Source organism: Alosa pseudoharengus, unplaced genomic scaffold (genome assembly GCF_046254945.1).
Source record: "Alosa pseudoharengus isolate Yale_2024_CS ecotype anadromous, Long Island Sound unplaced genomic scaffold, YU_APseudo_1.1 YU_APseudo_1.1_scf_2, whole genome shotgun sequence".
In the NCBI taxonomy this organism is placed as follows: Eukaryota; Metazoa; Chordata; class Actinopteri; order Clupeiformes; family Clupeidae; genus Alosa; species Alosa pseudoharengus.
Window position 1 is genome coordinate 8,077,063 of NW_027468663.1, and position 23,602 is coordinate 8,100,664.

The window sequence follows — 23,602 nt, forward strand, 5'->3', positions numbered from 1 at the left end:
GTATGTGGCTCAGATAACAGACGATTCAGTTATTGAATTACTGCTGTCTAACTGAAGGTAAAGCCCTGCAAATTGGCAACAGGTGAACGCTCCAAATATAGCACTATGCACACATATTATGACTGGGAATGATTATTTGTATGTATTCAAAGGAATTTCAGAACGTTGCTGTATTTACACAGTTTAGAGTGAAATATTAACCAAGACAATAGCATAGCCTACTGCCATTACTTCTTAGCTCAGCAATTTATATTGTGGTCTTTGCCAAACAGTGTCATATCTGGGCCAGACCCACAACAGTAGCCTAATCTGCCACCAGATTTTTAACCAATTTGTTTTCTTTTCACGAAAGGCTTGAAAGTCAATTTTGCTAACCTACCAAACACATTTGCGCATGCACAGCCTACTTGTGTAGCCTATGACATGGTTGACAGAAAATGTGTATTCTGTTCCATGATTTGCTCGATTATTTACTTATTAGATTGTGTCAGTCTGTTTATATATTTGTTATATATTATTATTATATTACTTATTTACTTTATCTATGTACTTGTACACATTGGATGATTTTGATAGGAGAGCTGCATGTAGGCCTATAGATCAATGTGTTGGTATGGATGAAAGAATATATATATATATATATAACTGTATAATGCTTGAACCTGCCGCCACCTCTTTCACATACCAAGGAATATTGGAAGATGGAAGTGAACCCCTTCGTTAAATTATTCATTGGAAGGGGTGTGCCTAAAAGTGGTCCTGTCCCTGGGTATATATTGTGAAGTTGTGAACGTGCCTCACATGGATTAGACCAGTGGTGGCAAAGAACCCATTTCTACAAGAACTCATACCCGTACTTTCTTTCGTCACCATGGTGACTGGGCTTCATTCTTTATTCCTAACTGTGGTGCTGGCGTCTGTCGCGCGCTATACGGGGGCAGTGGGACCGGTGATCCGGTGTGAGCCTTGTGATGCCGGCGCACGGATGCTGTGTAAGCCCATACCCAAGGATTGCGCGGAGAAGGTACGCGAGCCAGGCTGTGGCTGTTGCCTGACTTGTGCCATTGCGCACGGGCAGCCGTGTGGAATATACACGGGAAGATGCGGGTTCGGCTTAACTTGCCAGCATCAGCCGGGAGAAACTAAACCGCTCCAAGCATTACTGGAGGGACGTGGAATCTGCGCCAACGCAACCTCAAAAAAGCTGTTAAGGACCCCAGCTTCAGGCAAGGAAAATGAAGGTAGACTTGTATTTGTAGATATATTTACCATATATTTGCGCAACGTCATTGACTCTGGTCCAGTTGGCGATATATTTAGCAAATTCACGTACCTGCCAAGGAATTTCATGCGTATCGGTCCAGAATTAATTTGTAATGAACTATCTGAAATATATAGAGACGCAGTAGATCTCGCTTTGGACCACCTCATGTGACTATTGCCGTCTTTGTGCAAAAGACTCTCCATATCACTTCCCAAAATGTTGTTTGACCAAACGCTCCCTAAGTCCATATAATGAGGAGTTACTGTATGCACATAATACCACTCATAGTTCTGGTTGGTGCATGGGCGGCTATGTGTAGCTGCTTCTGAAGGGAAGAGGAACTTGGCAGGCTGCTCTTGTCAGGTCAGGTTATGACATTATACCAAGTATGTATGATTTTTTTGTTCAAATTTACTGATGGCTCAGGAATATTTTGGCCAAATGGTGGTGTGTTCACATGTATATGTGAAGCTGTTTTTTACCACATTGCTGGATGGAGGGCAGGGTTTCTCTCCTTGCTATAGTATGCTATATATATTTTTAAACGTATTCATATGCTTCATGTCTTCAGCTCCTTATTTATTTTGCATCGGTTAGAATCAAACTTGGAAAGGTTACCTAGACTAAGATCAGGTGGCAAGTTTGGAAACACATACTCTGTGGACACAGGCTTGTTTTCAAACGTGATAGAAATATCTGATACCCTACTCTCCCTTTTGCAGATATCACTGATGTTTGTGTTTAATAATTCAGAACAGGAAAAGCTTATATTGCTCGGTTAACTTAAGTTCTCTAGACAACCTTCCAAGATGTGCTTTGAAAAACAATATTGTCACACTGACACAATCATGGCTAAGATAACTTTACACTAGCTGTGGTTTCACGTTACAGGTGAATGGGAAGTTAATTTCACCTCTGTAAAACACCAATAAAATATGAAACCATATTCTCCTTTGATCCTCCCCACAATATGATTGACAATATTGTGATGATGAACTGGTTGATGAAGTTACATACATAGCAAGTGTACCTTTGGAATAAATCTCTAGAAAAGAACTAAAACAGTTAAATGGAGCCTAATTGTCCCCATTACTTATTTGAATTGGTTATGCATGTAATCGCTATACTTTGAACTTAGAAACATCATTTATTCTGCTAGTTGCAAAGTTCATTTGGAATTTGCTGTTAATAACCTACAATGACCTTTATATATGACCTTTATATATGACCGTTGTATAACAAAGGGGTTTCCTTGATTTTGGTAGAGATATTGAACACAAAATTATAGAGTTCAGCTGTTGTAATTGTATTGGTTGTAGACCTTGCAACATTGTTCAAATACATATGCATTCTAGGGATGTTGTGTATCTCAGGTATTTAAAATATTTTAAGCACATCAGTAACATTGTGCTGTTCTTAAAACTTGCTGAAATGCACTTTTTCAGAATCAAGAGTTTGTATCATAGCCATCACATAACGTAATACTTAATAAGGTAATATGGTGCACATGCCCAGGAATGAGTGACCGGCATTAGTGCCATTCGGTCTGAAGAGCACAGTCCCACAGGTCTTTAACTGCATTCTCTCTGTGTCCTCCCCTCGGGCAGGCGGTGAGAAGGTCCCCGGGGAGGAGACGGTAGCCGCCAGTCCCCAGCCACCACTGGCCAGCCTCCCGCATCTCCCCCTCCCTCCTCGGCAGCAGCACCCCCTTTACCACAGCCACGCCAAGGCAGAGGTCATCCGCCGCGAGCACGCCAAAAAGACCCAGAGCTTCAAGATGGAGGACATGCCTATTGGACCTAACACGGACCAGCAGAACTTCTCCCTGGAAACCAAGCCAGAGCCTGAATTTGTGAGTAACCTTACCCTCTCTCTCTCTTTCTCTCTCTCTCTCTCTCTCTCTCTCTCTCTCTCTCGCTTTCACTCAGTGTTTCTTTCATTGCCTGTATTGTTCTTGCCCTCTCGCTTGCTCTTCTCATTCTATCCTTCTGTGTCTCACTGCCTCCTGTGTAGCTACTCTCTCAGAGAGATGATGAAACTTCCCGGGGGTGGACACTAGCTCACCCCAGCAGAGAGATTCCTGCAGTGTGCTTTGTGGCTGACCCTACCAGCATGGCTGTAATTCCCTGCTGTGGCATCCATCCATGTGCCTTTATGGATGTGTATGTGTGTCTGTGTGACTGTGTGTGTGTATGTGTGTGTGTGTGTGTGTGTGTGTGTGTGTGTGTGTGTGTGTGTGTGTGTGTGTGTGTGTGTGTGTGTGTGTGTGTGTGTGTTATTTTTGGATGGCTAAGGTTGAATGTGTGTGTATGCGTGTGTGTGTGTGTGTGTGTGTGTGTTATTTTTGGATGGCTAAGGTTGAATGTGCGTGCGTGCGTGCGTGCGTGCATGTGTGTGTCTATGTGTATGTGCACGCAAGGGGTGTGCATGCATCGGGTCTCTGATTAGTGAGTAGAGCTGCACAGCAGCGTTGGGCTGTCTGCTATGTGTGTGCTGCTGTGTTTTGTTGCCCAGCCGCACCGCCCCTTGCACACTGCAAATGTAAACAGAGTTCAGTAACTCAGACTTTTCTTGTCAGTCAAGAGGGCCATGGTTGGTTGTCAGGCATGTGTACATTTTCTTTTAAAAAACGCTTTACTTTTCAACATAGCGAGAGTAGTGTGGGAGAATACAACTTACAAAATACATCTTTTCAAATCCTTATGCAGCCCTTACATGGTGTTTTTTTTATGTACATCATATTAAGCAACACTCTTTGTTCAACACTCTTTGTTCAACACTCTTTGCTCTTTGTTCCTTTTAAATATAAGGAGACAGGGCTGGTGTAATGGTCAGTGAACTGGGCTTCCAAGCACGGGTTCAGTTCATTCATGGTTGCCACCGTTGTGCCCCTGAGCGAGTTGATCGGACTGCTACTGTAATTGGTCTCTGGAAGTTCTAAGTTGCTCTGGATAAGTAGTAGTAGTAGTAATAAATAGCATGCTTTCCTCCTACTGCTTCCTGTCCAGCCTGTGTAGTTTGGGCCAGTGCTGAGGTTTGTAATGGTGCTGTTTGTCCTCCTCGTTCTGCAGGGTCCGTGTCGACGGGAGATGGAGAGCATACTCAACAGTCTGAAGGTCACGGACATCCTCAATCCCAAAGGCTTTCGCATCCCAAACTGTGACAAAAAAGGCTTCTACAAGAAAAGACAGGTAAAGCCACATTCCAACAGAGAGCAGCAATGAGAGACCATGGAATATTAATCAAATTTTGCAGTTTTTCTGCAAATACAGACAAAATAAACTCATTAGTTGGAATACCCCAGCAGGTGACAGCAATAGTATAGCACAACCTCCTGACCTTGTTTTTCCCTGTGAGGCTCATCACATGACATGTTTATGAGAGATACAGTAGGCAGGGATGAGGAATAGAAGCCATTAAAGCGCAACCACAGTGGCCTTGGTGTGGATGTGATAGGTTTCATCCAATAGGTCACATGATCTCTGTCCAAGGTGCTGAAGACCTGTTATCACAGGATGGGTGCGCCATTCCAAGCCTATAAAACCAGAGACGCAGATGCTGAGGTGTTCCTCATTATGTTGTCATGATGTTCACCCAACAAGGCCACATGCTCTTTACCTGCCATTGTGAGTCAAGGATAGCAGCCCTGCCCAGCGGTGGTGCTCATAAACAGAAATGAAATGTAATCGAGGAGGGGAAAACTAGGAAGACATTGACGTATCGGCTACAGGGCACAGTTTGATAGCAGTGCTCACATAACACACACACAGACACTCATTTTTTTCTTCAGCCTTCTCTGCAGCCACATGGCAAAGACTCACGTTATTTAACTCAAGTCAGATGTGAGGGGAGAACACTGCACCCCTGCCACCGCTCCCGTCTACCCACGGGTGCGTCACAGACTCCCCGCACAACTTACCGGCAGTCCCCAAGATAGAGGAGAACCACATGTCCAGAAAACGCGGTGTGGCGCGCCGGCTGACGCAGCGGCCGTCTCCCATTGCATCCAGGCGGCGCTGGGGGGACCGACGTCAAGGTGGCCATCGGCACCCTGGCCATAATTGTGTGTGCCCCAAAAATAGCCGCCGCGAGGCGTCCAGGCCCGTGTGGTGTGCCCACAATCGGGTTTTAATAAATGAGGGCCCGTTACGGGCTCATATGGAGGCAGTTATTCCCCCCGTGCCATCCCTTTGCCAGAGCAATATTTATACAACATGGCAGGCGCGGCCTAATGGTTGTCTTCTTGTTGACCTGCAATCATTTTTAAAAACAGGCCACCACTGGGAGCCTCATTATCTTCCCATGTTTTATTACCGTGGTGATTTTATATTAGAAGTGGAAAAAAACAACATAGTTGAGGGAGTGGTGGTCATTTATGGCATGGTGTTTACTTTTGTGGTTGCCATGGTTTTTACTTTCAATCATTTAGGAGATGTTGTAGCCATTAGCTATAAATGTATGCATTGTTCATTAATGGAGAGTCGGGTCTGATTCAATTATCCGAAATGGTGAAGTAATTATGTTCTTCTTTGCAAGACGATTTTATTTGAAATTCTGACTTTTATTATGCATTATATGCTGTTTAATGTAGGCTTTTTATATAGATTTGATGCAGTGATATGGGGTCATTGTGGACCTCCAGGCCGGTTAAAGGATGCAGAACATTTTACCTTGTGTTCAAATATACAAGCTATTCCAATATAGTTTACATTGGCAAATTCTTTATTTGCTCAGAGCACAAAGAAAACATCAGCGCAGATGTTTCAGACCAGGCCTTCATTAGGGTGTACACAGTTAAATATTTAGACCACATGGTGTATATGCTGCTCTGTGATGCTCCAACCTAATTAGCAGAATACTGGAAGCTGGGAGGTTGCAATGAAAATACCCCTCTAAAAATAACTGAAGATGTATTCACATATGCTCTCACACACACACGTACACACACACACACACACACAACACAGACACACACACACACACACCACCACACCACACCACACACACACACACACACACACACACACACACACACACACACACACACACACACACACACACACACACACACACACACACAGCCCTCAAAGGAAAACAATATCACATTCAGTTAAAATAAATATAAATATGTCCCTTGTTCGTCTTTCACAGCACAGACAAATACATAGAGATATACAGTTACGCCACCAATCAACTGGCAACCACCTGTCATCACTTTGAGTTCAGCGAGTTCAGCCAGCAAAAATCTGGTTTACAGATTACAGCCAAGCAACTATATTTCTTTGTTTGTGTCTTGTACCTATGTCAAAACAAATACATGGATTTAAGGTGTATAACCGAGCAGGGGAAACAATAATGTAGAGATGCCTGGTTCCTGCTGTGAAAACATCCCTGAATTATTTTACCAGGTGGCATTCTATACTGCTTCCCCTGGCTCCAACATAACACAATATGAAGGGTCTCTAGCTTACTCACGCGTGAGTTGTAAGTTGGAGTAGTGGCCTCATTTTCCCACCATGCATCTACAGCATTTCCTCTATGTGTCCCTCTCAAACGGCTCTTTCATATGAACGCACCAAAAACCTCCCATCGGACACACGGCGGTCCCCCGAGGCTTTGCAACAGCCATGCAGAGAGTCATCACTGTCTCCTGCTCTCTGGAGGCTGGCCTGGATGTTTTTACTGGGGAGGACTCCGACCTTTAGTAAAATTGGCAGTAAAATAACAGCCCTGGAGGGGGAAATGCACAGTGCTCTGCAAGTCATTTGTTGCACCCATAATTTGAGGGCCACGGGGTATAATCAGCAACAGATGATTTGTACTGGCCAGCGGGTTTTCTGAAAATAGAAGCCTGGCGCTTGCTTGTTCGCAAACGGGCCTAAGCAAATATTTTAGCAGCTCTCTGTTTACCTTTTCAGTGCACTCTGTGCGGATTGGCAACAGGAAGTTGATCATAAAACGGTGTCTGAAAATATACCTGTGCACTGTGCGCCTACTGCTGACGGGGCACATGTGTGCGGGTGAGGGGGCAGACGAATGGTGTTGACCCTGATTTTCTGTCTGCTTGTGTTGGCCGCATGGGACTCTCTATTGCCCCAGGCACACACACACACCATGCCCTCTGTTTGTATGGCTAATGTGACAGACATCCTCAAAATATACTGTTTCACCTGTAGGCCAAAATCCATGACCAGTACTCTCAAATCTCATATCATTGAATCCCGGTAACCAAATGACTCCTCTACCCCCTGTGCCACTGTTTTCTAATCAAGTCTTAATTGGTTAAGCAAATCACTGTGGAAGCTTTGTAAAGCTGTTTTTTTATATCTCACCAGTGATCTCTCTTTCTCTCTCTCTTATTCTTGCCCCCACAGTGTCGCCCATCCAATGGACGGAAGCGTGGATTCTGCTGGTGTGTGGACAAGTATGGTCAGCCATTGCCGGGTTACAAGGGGAGAGGGGGAGGCGACACCCACTGTTACAACTTGGATAACCAATAGAAGCAGTTTATGAGAGGACGAGAGAGAGAGAGAGAGAGAGAGTGAGTGAGAGTGAGAGTGTGTGAGTCAGGGTGGATTGGATGAGACGTTGCTAGACTGAGGATGCTAGGAACAGAGTCAGGTGCAGCCTACTGGCTCAGGGAGCTACCTCGCCTCACAGACTTTTGGTTATGGGCTCGGCAGGGGCCTGTCTGACGCTTTGTGGAAATAAAGCTCTCCTCCTCTCCTGTCCTCTCCTCCCCTCTCTGATCCTGCTGACCTGCGGCTCGTCACTGGGACTGAAGTGTGAGCCGAGCCTGTCATCGGGACAGCCCAGACTCGCCGAGCCACATCACCACAGCGGCAGCCCCCTCTCCTCCGCATGGACCACTATGCCTGTGCCATGCCTCATCCACCACACACACCAGGACTGTGCAGCCATGCCACAAAAGGCTTCCATCACACATAGATGTGTATTTATATGTATGTTTATGGTATATATTGTCACTGCCTATCATGAATAGGTATATGAGCAAGTGTCCCGGGTGGTGGCAGAGAGTGCTCTGAGGACATGGAGAAGCAATAGGGTGTTGAAAAAACTACAATCCCCAGGACAGAGTGGGAGCTGGGGGTGTTGGGTAAGCTTGTGTGGGAGAGGCAAAGCTCATCTTGACAAACTCCTCTGAACACTTGCGGATGGCAGGGCCACTCAGGGACGCCCTGAAACCACTACACGACACGACTTGAGGAGAGACCAGGAATAAATGATTGCTACTTGGTTTGTTTTCCCCGTGTTTGCATCCTACGATTGTTCGTATTTAATTTTTTGTCAAAAGATGGGAGGCCTGTGTCAGTGGATCATGGGCATACATCAAGGATGACACAAAGCAATTCATTGAAGTGCACTAATCTGTCAGGGAGTCGTTTGACATGCCTTTATCACATAAAAATACTCAGGCTGCTTTGCACATCATCACTTCTGTGGTAAACAATTATAATAATAAGCTGGAATCTTTTTGCACCATGTATTCAGGCCTCATACAACACTCATGCTAAAGGTTGCCATTGTAAATGGTATGTATGTCTTATATAAAGCTTTCAGTTGCCTAGTCTAGTCTAGGTCATCATTCTAGGTCAGGCATCATTATGGAAATCATGTGTCAAGTTCAAGGTGTGTGGTCTACTCAAAGTATGCATAACCACTCACCTACCCTGGTGTTTCTTTCCTGTTTAGTCTAAAGCATCTTCTATTCACTTTTCTCCTGCTTACAGTTGTTGTTTTTCCTGTCCCCAGCAGGTCCACACTAAGGCTAGTGTGCATTAAAAGTATGAAGTCTCTTCTCAAAGCATTCTCCTCAGATAGGGAGGGGGGATACTGAAACTTATTGCAGTTGGGGGAGGCATTTCATGTACAGTATGTTTTTTTTATTGAAGAAAATAAATTCCAGATTTTTGTTGACATCAGCATTTTTTCCATTTTATTTGTGTGATCAATTAGGACATGTTACGTAACCACCCAAATTTAGACTTTCCCTTCAGGTCGTGTGTGTGTGTGTGTGTGTGTGTGTGTGTGTGGGATCGAGAATGCCCAAAAAGGAGGACATTGTTTTAAGCTCTCATTGTTGGTCAATTAACCATTGACAGCAATTACGAGATCAAGTACATTGACCTAATTGTTGTACATTACATCTCTTAGTGACTGGATGGGCTATTAAGCGCATAGGCCTTTGATTTAATTGGTGCTCTGAGCAACTATGGCCCTTTCAGCTCTGTCTCCACAAATTGACATCAGTGAGAGGATTCCTCTGACAAGGACACATGAAATGAAGCAATGGTAGAATTGTGTCAAAGACAACAGGTTTATTGAAAGAATATACAGTTTTCACTACAAGCGTTGTAACAATACAACAACTCTTTCAAGAACTGCATCCAAAATGGAATAGCCAAAAATAAGACAGTAGCAGCACTCATCTACACCGATGCAGAGGGACTGTAGTTTACACCTGGACACGCAACAGCAGCATAATGGACAAAAGTGACCTACAGTCCTCTATGCATCAGCTTCACTCCAGTTAAAAAAAACACACAAAACATTGCCTACATTGATAATAGGCTTTCCCAAATATAGTGGTTTGTATTAGTTTGTATGTTGAATTTTGCAGCAATGTAACACCACACAGCTGAGCAGACTCACTAAAGCAAAAGGCCAGGCCCTGAGAATGGTATTTTTAAAAAGATCACATTGGGTGGCACATGTATCATAAAAATGTATCACAGGCTTACTGACACAATAATATATCTGTGTCTATATAATGTCTGTGTGATAAATGCCAAAGCCAATCCAGTGCACACTCAACTAGCTACACCTCCTATTAGCCAAACAACAGGAAACCTGACCATCTGTGCCAATAGATGGAAATGGGCAATGGTCTGCTACAGCCCAAAGAGGTAGGGGTTGGTCAAACCTATCCACCTGCAGTCTTAAAACATGCACTGTATTGCAGTATCATTCAGCCAGAACACCCAGAGTATGTTTATTTTAAAGAACCCAACAAATCAATTGTACGCCTGATGCCATTTGTAGATATCTGTAGTTTTCCTTAAACACTTGGAAAGCCCTAATATCTCAACATTAAATATGATGAAGCATAAACAGAAAAAAGGCATTTCTATTTTTTTTCTCAGAAAAATATACACGTAGCCCCAGAGCTATATTAATTGGAAAGATCCACAGTGCAATGATCCAATATTTGAGTGAATCAAAAACAGATTCCAAGGACTCTGTATTAGGCTTGGCTGAACCTGGAGGTGTGTGGTCTTTGCAGATGGAGTTGTTTAGTCAGAAACAAATGAATACAGTGTTTTCCTACTTACAATAAAAATAAGTAAATATATAAATAGTCATAAACAAATCACCAGTGACTGGCATATTACTCTCTTCATACATTTGGAATAAATAAGTCTTAATATAATGCTAACATAGATAAAAGGTCATGAAAACCATCAGCATGTGTGTATATGTGTGTGTGTCCATCAGCATGTGTGTGTGTGTGTGTGTGTGTGTGTCTGTGCATGTGTGTGTGTGTGTGTGTGTGCATGTGTGTGTGTGTGTGTTTGTGTGTGTGTGCATGTGTGTCAGAGTTTGTGTGTGGATAAGTGTAGCGTGTGTGTGTGTGTGTGTGCGTGTGTGCGCACGTGTGTCTGGCTTTAAGTATCTTTAATGAGTGGCTTCCTGATGACACTGAGCCTCTCCAGGAATGTCACTGGATCCCGGAATCTGTTTGCCATTCCATGAAGACACACACCAACAGCGTGCACTCTGTCCCACTAGAGATGTCTCACACTGGAACACACAGACACAGATAGAGTTCAGATTAGATGAGATTACATGAAATTGCAGAATTATTATTATTATCTTTTTTTAATTCGATCAACTCTCACCTGCTTGGCTTTGTAAAAACCATGCTTGTCACAGTTGGGGAGGTAGAAGCTTGTAAATTTTTCTCCCAGTTTCTGTTGGGATGTGGCAATCATGTCCAAGGCTGCATGCAGTTCAGTATGGCATGGACCCTAAAAATGATCAAAAGCATGGATTTAGTGCCACAACAAAGACAAAGAAACGCCTGACAAACCCCACCCTGAAGATTTAACTAAACAGAAGTAATCTTAGGTGATACCGGTAAATCGATTTTTGATTGATAGTGATGTTTTCGACAAGTGAAAATATAATTGCTGCTAATGAGGGACAAAAGGACTATCATTACAATATGACTAGTTAACGCTGAGCTATGACCTACAAAACCAGATCATAAAAGCACAAATGAGAAAAGTCAAAATCTTACTAAAATACATGTTCATTTAGCAAATTCTTCAAATATCAACAGCTCCCCCTTGAGGACGTATATCAGAAGAGCATGTCCGAGCATAAGATGAACCAAGTACTAAAGCCATATTTTATACATAAATAAAGAAAATGTAATCTTAAATAACATTATAACAATAACTGTGAGGCAGTGAGACTTGGAATGTAAGTCTCAGCCTACCTGCTGGACAAGTTTGTTTCGGATAGCGTTCACTTTTGCCTTCAAGCTCTCCTGGGCATCCACAGCGTCCAGCGGTTTGTTCAGGCCCAGATAGTGATGAATGGACCCGTGGTCTGTACCCTCATCTAAAGGAAACAAGAGGGCCTTGTATCATGTATAATATTTGTACTACTTGTATAAGCACAGGTGAGATGAAAATATTCTGATAAATAAAAGAAATTCAGTTGCACCTTCATCCCCATCCAGATCTGTGCAGACACCATGTCCTCTGGTAAGTGAGTGGAGGGGTCTTGGGTCTCCTGGTCGCGGAGAACAACGTAGGCCGGTGGCGCAGTGTGCCGTGTAGACACCGCAGGAATCTCCTCTCTCCAGAGCGCAAGCGAAACAGCATCCGCAGCCTGGTTCTCTAAGCACCTCACGGCAGTTTGTGGGCACTGCGGGACACTGACTGAGCTGTTCTGGAGTGCAAGGAGCGCAGCGGATAGGTTCCGGGCCGATAACTGGAGAGGACTGTGCAGGTGTCACGAAAACAAAAGCTGCCAAGGCCCACGTGAAACAAATAGATAATCCGGTCATTTCAGAACTGAAAAAAAAAATCACTCCTATGAGAATATTTGTTCCCTCTCAATCGGTGCACGTTCCGTTAAGTTTGTAATTCTACTGAGAAGTCCTCTGTAGTATTTATATGGTCCATTGACCTTAAGGAAGTTAATATTTCACGCAGTTGTTTTTATATTAATTATTTAACACAAAAACAGCTGTGACCGAGGCCATGCCCAGTGGTTGGGGTGCGTAAAACCAGATTGTGGGTCGTTTGAAGTGCATGTCAATATTTACTTTGGAACGAGGAGTGCCTGAACGCAGTGTAGTCATAACAGGACAACACGACTAACCTCTGTTTGTGGTGTCTACCTGCACTTTTGGACTATTGTCAGTAGAAAAATGGATGGAATGTCACTATTAGATATACCAACAAACTGGAGCATAAATCAGAATTAATGATGAGTGATTAGGCAAATGAACCTTTTTAACTATTGCCCTCTTTATCTCATAATATCAGTGTAAATTAAAAGCCTAGTCACCTAACAGTCTTTCTGAGTCAGGCATTATCAACAACTATTACCCAATATTCTTGCTGTCAGGTCATAAAAACAAGGTCATCTTCCTATTGCATAATTAGATAAACTTTACTGGCCTTTGAAGAAAACATGTTTGTTGTAAAGGTGTACTAATTTCCTGGTGTAGTATTAGTTGGCCACTTATCTAGAGCAAACACTGCGTATACATTTCGCTTCTTTCATGCTGTTGTGATTAACACAACTGTGTTCATGTGTCACAGATGGTCAAGCTTTTAATACTATAACCTGAGTTGAGGTGTTTTCAAAGCGGACGAAGTTGAGAGGGAAAATTCCGGAGAAGCACTGATGGCAAATATGTTGTGATGAGAGTGCAATTCTGTTTGTTCAAAGCAAACAGAAGCAATCCCTAGAAAATGAACTCGTTCACTTTCGAGGCTAAGCCAAACTCCTTTATGGTAAATATTTTAAAAGAACACTATTGATGTTACTCAAATATCATATTGAATCTTTTATTATTTTTAGCCTGTGCAGTACTCCTACAATAACATAATACGGTACTTAAAAACATGTATTATTTAACAGAAAGAGTACCAAGTAAGGTGCAGTGTAATGAATGAGACCTGACACGCTGCTCAAAACTGAATGTTCACAGGCTACCCATTTTTTGTGTAGTTATTACAGGTGACAGCGAGACCAACAAATCTACACACACAGTACAAATAATAAAAAAGTCTGACCTTTACAAAAAGGTTGACGATACATAGTATGAGCATATAAAAAAAAAAGAATGAGCTTAATCTGTGAATCCTGAAACCTCTGTGAAATCTCTCAACCTCTTCTTCAATCTTCCATCAAACCTATTCTATCAGCAGTTCATGGTGAGTGGCCTCCTCAATGTTATGCATCAGGCTAACAAGCCAGAGGGGTAGAGGGGGCTGCGGTGGAGTGGAGGCACCTCTTTGTTTCGCAGGCCGCTTCTGGCTTTTAGCCTAGAGACAGCACATCATGCACTCTTAGAAGGATATAGGACACAACACATGCACTTTAAGAAGGACATAGGACACAACACATGCACTCTTAGAAGGATATAGGACACAACACATGCACTCTTAGAAGGATGTATGAGACAGCACATCATGCACTCTTAGAAGGATATAGGACACAACACATGCACTTTAAGAAGGATATAGGACACAACACATGCACTCTTAGAAGGATGTATGAGACAGCACATCATGCACTCTTAGAAGGATATAGGACACAACACATGCACTCTTAGAAGGATATAGGACACAACACATGCACTCTTAGAAGGATGTATGAGACAGCACACCATGCACTCTTAGAAGGATATAGGACACAACACATGCACGACAGCACACCATGCACTCTTAGAAGGATATAGGACACAACACATGCACTCTTAGAAGGATGTATGAGACAGCACATCATGCACTCTTAGAAGGATATAGGACACAACACATGCACTCTTAGAAGGATATAGGACACAACACATCATGCACTTTTAGAGGGATGTAGGAAACAGCACACCATGCACTCTTAGAAGGATGTTGGACACAACACATCATGCACTCTTAGAAGGATATAGGACACAGCACATCATGCACTCTTAGAAGGATATAGGACACAGCACATCATGCACTCTTAGAAGGACGCAGGAGGATCAGACTAAAGCTTTAAGAGCTTTAAGCACGTTTAGTGTATGGGGCAGTGAACTCTTTCCATATGTTGTACAATGCACATAAAGTCAAACATACTGCACTATAGTTTAATTTTGCAGTGTTATTATATGTTGGGTTTTGCATGTATCCAGTATGCATGAAAACTATGGTATGCACAATTAAAGGAAAATTCCGGTATTTAGCACTTTGAGTCCCTTTTCTGGTTTGTTTGGGATGAACTAGAGTGGTGGACACCGACATTTTGACGATTAGTGCAGTCTCGACTTTTCTGACTCGTTTTGAATCGCCTTTGACTAGTCAGAGTGGCTGCAAAGAGGCATATTGTAGGCTACTCAAACATGTCCTAAAACAACCCTTAACGTTCGTTTTCAAAACTGTGCAACTCACCGAGTGGTTAGTGGTGTTCATTGATTATTAAAAGCAAATATATCGGCGCAATGTATGATTTCCAGCCGTCTTATTTGCTATTATGGAACTATTCACAACCGCTCAATATTTGCACCTGAAGCATAGACGGTGGCGCAGTAATATCAAGGTGCAATGAGTCTTCCAACAGAAATCAATGGGATTTTACAAAATGGCAAATAAAACATGACAGAAACTGTATTTCGCTACGCTACTTCTTTTGGAACATCAACGAACACCACTAACCACTCGGTGAGTTGCACAGTTTTGAAAACGAACGTTAAGGGTTGTTTTAGGACACGTTTGAGTAACCTATAGTATGCCTGCTGACAGCCACTCTGACTATTCAAAGGCGATTCAAAACGAGTCAGAAAGGTCGAGACCGGACCAATCGTCAAAATGTCGGTGTCCACCACTCTAGTTCATCCCAAACAAACCAGAAAAGGGACTCAAAGTGCTAAATACCAGAATTTTCCTTTAAGGGAGTGGATGAGGATGAGGGAATCATTCATATTACATCCTAGTTTCTACTAGGACAACTGAGATCATTATCAGTCCTGTGATTTAAAACCAGGGTTCTCAGTCCCCTTCCTGGAACCATCTTCCATACACTCTACTTATCCCTGCTATATTCTAATTACACCTGATTGGCATGCAAACTCTCAATTTGCTTAATCAGAAGTGCTCCACTAATCAAGAGGGGCCACTAACGAGTTCAGTCAAGGAAAGTGAGACAGCAGGAGGGACCCCCGGATGAGGAATGAGACCCACTGATTGGGAGCAAGCCTGATGGTGGTGATCTTTACATTTCATGTCAGCAGAGGTGCTGGAGTGTGTACCTCTCCATCGGCCTTGGCTCTCCTCCTCTTGGCTGGACGCTTGGCTGTCTCGCGTGGTGGTGGCGCTGCAGGTGACTCTGTAGGTTGCTGATGGAGGACACTGTGCTGACTAAGTACATGCTCATGTGAAGACTTCCCATGTTCTGCCTCTGAAGTGGAGCTACTGTCCCCCGGCTCCACAGGTGAGGACTAATAAATTATTAAAATTTAGGGCTCAAAATCACTGATGGCTTAGTGAGGAATTCATCCTCTGCCAGTCTCAATGCCCATTTTTTCTTCAGGAGATAGCCTAGCTTTCTACTCTGTTTTAACATTTACTTATAGTCCTGTTAATCATGCCTGTTTTAAAGATTGAGTGAATAAATAACATAACCTGAAGTGTCAAACATTATCAGTGCGCTGAAAGAAATCTAAAGCAAATAGATGCCTAAGGGCTTGACACCACACAGACTCACACACATCACACAAATCTGTAGGCTACCTATCAAATAAACAAATAACCACACCTGTGGGGAACTGAAAGGCTCATCATCTGGAGATTGCCAGCCAGTGGGTTTCCCTGTGGGAGTTGGTGTGGACAGTTCACTGTGCAGGATGCCAAAGCTGCTCTGACTCTCTTCAGCAGACTCCTCACTCTCTTGGATAGGCGTGAGGGTACACCTAACAGAAAGGACAGATGTGGAGATGCCACTCGCATACTGGTGTGTGATGTCTGCACCATACTAAGGTCTTTGTGTTTGAAGAGTGTTTGAAATGGAGTTCTTCATTTCATTTTAGTGTGTAATTGTCGTAAATGTCGTTTTAGTATAATGTATATTAGTAAAATGTTTTATCAAAATAAGTTGTCATTTTAAGACAGTTAAACAGAAACACACTCCTATCCTTAATACATTACTCAGTTCTAATACAGTGCACACATCTGAATGAACCAGTATCATTCAAAACTACCACATTCTTTTAAAGTAGGCTAACATATACAATGTATAGCTGTAAAATTACTTTTAGAGGGGACATTTTCAATTCATGACATGTAATGGGTCTAAAAATTGAGTAGGCTATGTATTATAACACTCTATATCAACATGTCATTCAGTATGTTGTAAGTGTGTGGCGAAATAGTGTTGGCCTGGCCTGTTTATGTTCAAACACTTCTACATGCATTGCTCAACAATTGATAGAAACGTGGTTCCTTCAATTGCGCAAAAGGACAACTGAGGACATAGGATAATGTATACTTGCAGGTTGTTCGTTTGCTTCTCTCTGTGTCTACACATGCGCGAGCAACCATAGTAGCAAAGAGACAATCAGAGGTTAGTAAGGTATCCTAATGTTGTGAGACTGGCTTTTCCAAACCCTCCATCACCTAAAGCCAGCCACATCAACGAAACGTTATATGGGATTGAAAAACTACAAATTAGGCTCTTTTAAGAGAGTAAACGTGCTTTTTAACAGGTTAGGCTAGGTAGCCTATAGGCCTACTCAAGTCAAATAGCCTTCTTGAACTGACTTACGACTGACTAGGCTACGTTGACACACTGACTACGATAATTCAAGAGCTAATTGGATATGTTTACAAACTATTTCGCAAAACATACCTCTCCGGACACGGGTTCATGTTGTCTAACGAAGAACACCATTAAAAAGGCAGCACATAGCCTACCACCGTAAAACTAGCTGGGAACACATCTCGGACATCTCTGAACAATTGGCTACCTTAACAATGTCACCTGTTTCTTCCACCAGGTGGGAGTGTTCTCTTACGCAATCAATAGAACAGTCTGGGTAAGTCGAAAAGGCACGGAAACTTGAAAAGTGGCTTATACGACGTGGGTTAAACTGGGGTAGCCGGTTTTAAACGCCACTACCACAGAAGACTTGGGTAAATCAAGATTTGGGTAGGCTAATTGAGGGCCGTCTGTCAGCTCTGAAAGTTAGAATATGAAGACATCTCTGTGTTGGCTTGCATTGTGAAAGATGTTGACTCAGTGGTTACAGCAAGGGCACACTGTGGACGTATTCGGGTGGTTGACGTTTTAGGCCGCAAAAAAGTTTTTGAAAATAAATTCAGATATTAGGCATGGAAATCACTTAGTCCTGTTGTACTGACCCTTCCATTCCCAAAAATATGTATGGTCTTTTAGATTTTTTGTTGAAATTCATATTTATTCACTAATTAGTTGTGGTAGTGACTAAAATTGTCATATGGTGTGACATGAAAGTTATTGTTTGTAAAATTATAATGGGGTATTTTGTTTTTAATGTGAGCAATGTATTATAATCTTCTATCATTACTTCATCAAGATCTTACGGAAGCTTATTGCTGCCACACTAAATTAATTAAAAAGGCTCAGTATTATGTAATTACGTGAAAAGTTTCTTGTTATAACAATATCTTTTTCATGTTTTAACAAGATATTTATCACGTTATTACATGAAATTATCACGTTATTTCATGATACTGATATTTTCATGTTATAACGTGAAAATATCATGTTATTTCAAGATATGATATTTTTACGTTTTAACAAGATATTTATCACGTTATTACATGAAATTATCACGTTATTTCATGATACTGATATGATACTGATATTTTCACCCTTCCCCACAGCCTTAGAAATGACAGCGATGACCTGACATGCAGGCTACCGAGCCAGAGCGGTCTATACATTCACCCACATTGCGTGAAGATTTGCATATTTATCAAAGCCCTTTCTCCCTCTTGCGTCAAGTTAGCGAAAGTTTTATTTATTGTGTTGATAAGAAGATAAAGCAGAACTATCAGGCTGTGTGAGCCATATATATACAGTCTGGTGTGAGCAGGCTATCCTGCATAGAACCTCTCTATCGGCCTCCTTTTCAGCAGCTCTCTGCCGATACACACACATCCCTGTTCGCTGCTCCTCAGTCAGCTGGGAATTGACCACACACAGCCTACACACTCATACACACATGCACAAAAACAAACACTCATCAAGCAGCACTGTAATAGCAGTCAGGGAGCAAGTTCATAGACACTAGTTATCATTTTTGCCAGCCATGAGCTCTCGTGGCCTTGTTTCGTTTAGTTTTGTTATTTGGAAATAACGTGATAATTTCATGTATAAATGTGATAAATATCTTGTAAAAACGTGAAAATATCATATCTTGAAATAACATGATATTTTCATGTTATAACGTGAAAATATCATTATCATGAAATAACGTGATAATTTCATGTAATAACGTGATACATATCTTGTTAAAACGTGAAAAAGATATTGTTATAACAAGAAACTTTTCACGTAATTACATAATACTGAGCCTTTTTATTTCTTTTAGTGTGGCAGCAATAAGCTTCCGTAAGATCTAGCATTTCCTTGTGCAAATTTATTACATTTTACAGTATATTTCTTCATCAATACACAGAGTAAGGCATATGTCCTCAATCTTTCAATAAACGTCATATTCATTTTGACATACCTTGATATAAAAGAAAGAAAATGCTTGTGACTTTTGCTGACCCTATTTTCTATCTGTTCCATTGAGATTTGTATGATTTAGACCCCAAAAGCCTTTTTATTTTCATAATTTCTTGATGTCACACCAAATGATATGGTGTCACGCCATATGATAAATAACACCACAAATAACACCACAAGGCAGTTTAAGACAGGTATATCATGTAAAGGTTCACTTTCAGAAATCACAACTATGCAAAACAGAATGCCACCAAATATTGTATAGCTCTTGGGTTCCCTGAGGTGGGCTTCAATCTGAATGTTTGTAGTTCCCCTTTGAGTTTATTCTCTTTATATCTGTTAAAAGACAAATTCAACAATTTATTCAGATAATTTAAAAAGTTTTCCTGCATTATAATCAGATTAAATTGTTGCAATTACTTATAGTGCTACAGACAACATTAATATTACTGTTTTCTTTAACACCAGAATTTATTTTCTCAGACTACTATTGATATTTAGAATGTCAAATATGTATCTTTTGTATCCAAGGCTGTAGAGTGAGTGAGTGAGTGTGTGGGGGGGTGATTTCTGTGTTTTATGTGTGTGTGATTCGCAACACATGCAATAGTTGCACATCTTAAATAATAAATGATAAATCATGTTAAATATGTCAAAATATATATTACACTTAATTATGAGTTAAACATATGTATGAAAAAACATTATTTATGCAGTTTCTATCATACAGTGTGACAAATAAATCATATGGTGTGACAAGAAAACCCGGTCACACTATATGATATGGGGTCATACCATATGAGGTTTCATGTATTTAGCATGACATTAAGCAATGTGCTTTTATGCTAACATCCTAAAAACATACTAACTGCAATATGACAATATAGTTTTAAAGGTAATATTGACTGAAAAGTAATTTTATTTGGGCATTTTTGCGCAAAATGCGTCACACCAAAAGACAATGCAAAAGGGAACTGAAGCAGGAGTGCCGGATATACTTGATTTTTTTGAAAACATGAAGAGAGAAAACTCACCTTGTAACTTTCAGTGTCCTTCTGAGGTGTTGTTCTAACTCCTGAAAGAAGGAGGACCCCTACTCCCCAAAGGTCTCCAAACAATTGCCCGTTTAAAAAAAGTAATATGGCGTCACACCATATTATATCCATTTCTGGGACAAAGTGTTTTAGTTAAGGGTGGCTTCACAATATTATGCCTGAACTTTTAGTCAAGCAGACTCACAAGTAGGCATCTGGGTTATCAATATATGATTGAATAAACAGAAAATTAATTAATTTTCTTGTTTTTATTCAAAATCAAAATTTGTGAAATGTGAATGGGACAGTCACGCCATATGAGCTTTTTCTGATTTGGCTGAAAATTGTGAAAAAATGGAAGAATAATCCCATGAATGCTCTGTATGTTCATATAAAACAGCATTTTCTGAACAATATCACCATAGTTTTTGATATATTTTTAATAATTTACCTATCTTTGACACATTAGACCAAAAAAAGGCCATGTCATGTCAACCACCCACTCCCTATTGGCACGTAAACAGCACCGCAGTTGGTTAGGCCATGGTGCCCTACTTGTGTGTAGGCCTAGGCTACTTCCTTTGGTGTGACAGTGTCCCAAACTGCATTTTATGTAGGTCTACCGCATAGCCTTGGATTTAGGTTATGTCTCGAATAACACGATCACTTAGGCTATTTACGAAATTTGGTGCTCACTTGATATGGGTTACTTTTTCAGCCGTCAAAGGCTAGCGATATCATACCTGTTTGTGCGCTGCCACTGAATCATTGACTTCCAAGGCCACAAATGGATACAAAAATAAACAAACAAATTAAACAAATTGAGTGATAGCATTGTCCAATGGCTCCACTTGCTATGTTTGTCACACCAGTTATTCAAATATCATGCATTTTAATTTCTGTATTGACCTTCTCTAATTCTCACTGTTGAAAATCACCTCTGATTATTATTGCGTGGGTTATAATTAATTTACAAAGACGTCATCAGGATAGTCATCTCCACCATTGTCACCCTCTTCAATCATTTCACAAATGCAAAGTCTTTAAACACCAATACTTTATTTCTTACAAAATGTTATTTATCCAACTTTACACTGTACAGTCCATTTGTATAGAGCTTTATTTACAAAATTAAGATCTGCATATCAAATCGATTAACTACAAGGCAAATATAAGTATAATCATTGTAAGCTTGTAAAATAAGGCAAAATCACATATATTATCAATGATAGGGAATCACAGGAAAAGTCATAGCAAAAGCCAAATAACAATGACAGGACACTTAAGAGTGTGTGTGAATATGTTGAGTTCAATCCAATGCTTTTGCAATCGCTTCAATCAATTGTAACAGTGCATGTAGTTATGAAATATACTCATGTAAGTCCTGGGTTATTTACATATGGTTGCAAATGTGTGTGGGTGTGTGTGTCTGTGTGTGTAAACTAGCCCGCCAAACGATGGCGCAGTCAGTGTGGGTCAACAAACTCTCAGCCATCCTACTGTCTCTTTTAGCCCCTCTCAATTCAGCTGTTATTAAGCAGAGTTTCACTTCAAAGCCTTGGCAACAGGCAGAGCTCTCTGAGTGTGTGCTCAAGTATGGTAGGTGTGTGTGTGTGCGCGCGCGCGTGCGTGTGCTGGCTTTGTGTGTTTCTGTGCAGTCATCACACTCCTTCAGTGTCCTTATATGGAAAAGCAGAAGCCCCAAAACAAATAAAAAACAGTGGGAGTAATCAGCTTGATCATCAAGGCCATAGATCTGAGGGAGGAGGAGATGCAAATCTCATCACCAATTAAATCCATCATCAGGCCTATCTTGAAATGTCAGTGAGTGTCCAGCTTACAACTCATGAATACAACTCAATGCCTATACAGACCTGCATTGCTCATAAATGTTTTAAGACTACATTTGGGATATTTCATAGAGGCTTTGTAGGGTCATCTTAAAGGTCTGAGAGAGCCAGGAATTGGGTATGATGTGCTAAGGTATGTTGAAGAACCACATTTCCAATTGCAGCATGCAAGGCATTAATGGTGGAATGACATACTTATGTCAGAGTAGCACAAAAGAATCTTCCTGTTCTAGCCCATATTAATTAGCAAATAATGTTTTATCAGTAGTAGTGTTGCACGGTACACTGATAATAAAAAGGAATCGCAGTACCCTGAAATAGAAAATGTTATACGATACCCTATTATTTTATTAGTACCAATACTTGAAGAAAGGTCCTTTAATAAGGTTATAAGAAAAGTCATATTTTCATCAGTTTAAAAAAAAAAAAAAATTAGTTTCATGTTCTGTCGTGTCAGTCTAATCTACCACTTCTATTACTGATGTGATATCATTTTAGTATTGGTATTGAGAAACTTAGGCATGGGATTGTATCAAAGCCATCATTTTGGTATCGTGACAACGTTAATCAGTGTATATCAATATTGTTACATGTGGTGTTACAGCATCAATACTGTCTCAGAGGTTTATATGCTGCTAACGTAATCTTTCAAGAATGGGTGCCCTTGTGCAACAATCATGAAGCCACTGCTTTGGCTAAAGAAGTCTACTCGTTTCCCATTAAAGAACCAAAATAAAAACCTCATAGAAGTGGCAACTGAGTAACAGAAGCATCCAGAGTGTGCTTTCACTGCAAAAATATCATGTAATTGCATTACATACAGTTTATACACACATGCATACAAGCACACATCCACACAGTCACACACAGTATACAAAATGAGAGAAATATATAATATTTACAACACCAAGGACTTTTTTGTACAGCATAATAGAAGTTGTAATCTTGGCATTATATATTTTAAGAAAAGTTAGTTAGTCATGCCTCGGTTTAGATGAACATCCATACAATGTTAAGTATTTCAGTTCAAGTGTGCTTGTGATTATTAAAAAAAAGCAAAAACAAAAGCACCTCGTTGGAATGCTGACACTGCTCTAAATGGAGTTGGAATGAAGCTCCACACCCCCAGAGGGGAGATGCCTCCTTCTCCTGAGCCTCCTCTCCTCGTGTGCAGAGGGACTCAGTGGGAGGAGAGACTGTATGACTCAGAGGGTCCTCACTGGAGACAGTGGCATGCCCAGTTTGGGAGTGGTAGCAAGGGGGTGGCCATGCAACCTCCCTGGCTGCAGCTCGGCCTGGCCTGGCCTTGCCTGAGCATTGTCCCCTTTGGCAGACCGATTTCTGGGCCCTGTGTTGAGCAACAGGCCCCCTACACACCGCCCCCCCTTCCCCACTCTCTCTCTCTCTCTCTCTCTCTCTCTCTCTCTCTCTCTCTCAGATGTGCT

At 41.3% G+C, this 23,602-nt stretch overlaps 2 protein-coding genes across 3 annotated transcripts; one reads left to right on the top strand and one right to left on the bottom strand.

Moving 5' to 3' along the window:
- Positions 1-680: 680 nt before the first annotated feature.
- On the top strand, positions 681-9,202 carry LOC143133724 (insulin-like growth factor-binding protein 3). The gene is made up of 4 exons (XM_076293560.1): positions 681-1,241; positions 2,872-3,116; positions 4,336-4,455; positions 7,639-9,202. Exons 1-4 carry the CDS (start codon positions 872-874, stop codon positions 7,762-7,764), a joined length of 861 nt encoding a protein of 286 aa, XP_076149675.1. The 5' UTR covers positions 681-871; the 3' UTR covers positions 7,765-9,202.
- Positions 9,203-10,960: 1,758 nt separating this feature from the next.
- On the bottom strand, positions 10,961-12,362 carry igfbp1b (insulin-like growth factor binding protein 1b). Of its 2 annotated transcripts, none has more exons than XM_076295748.1 (4): positions 12,017-12,362; positions 11,787-11,911; positions 11,185-11,313; positions 10,961-11,086 (listed from the first exon to the last, which is right to left on the bottom strand). In XM_076295748.1, exons 1-4 carry the CDS (start codon positions 12,360-12,362, stop codon positions 10,961-10,963), a joined length of 726 nt encoding a protein of 241 aa, XP_076151863.1. The 2 variants fall into 2 exon arrangements, with proteins under 2 accessions (XP_076151863.1, XP_076151862.1); XM_076295747.1 differs by having other exon boundaries at positions 11,787-11,901; positions 11,998-12,362.
- Positions 12,363-23,602: the final 11,240 nt, after the last annotated feature.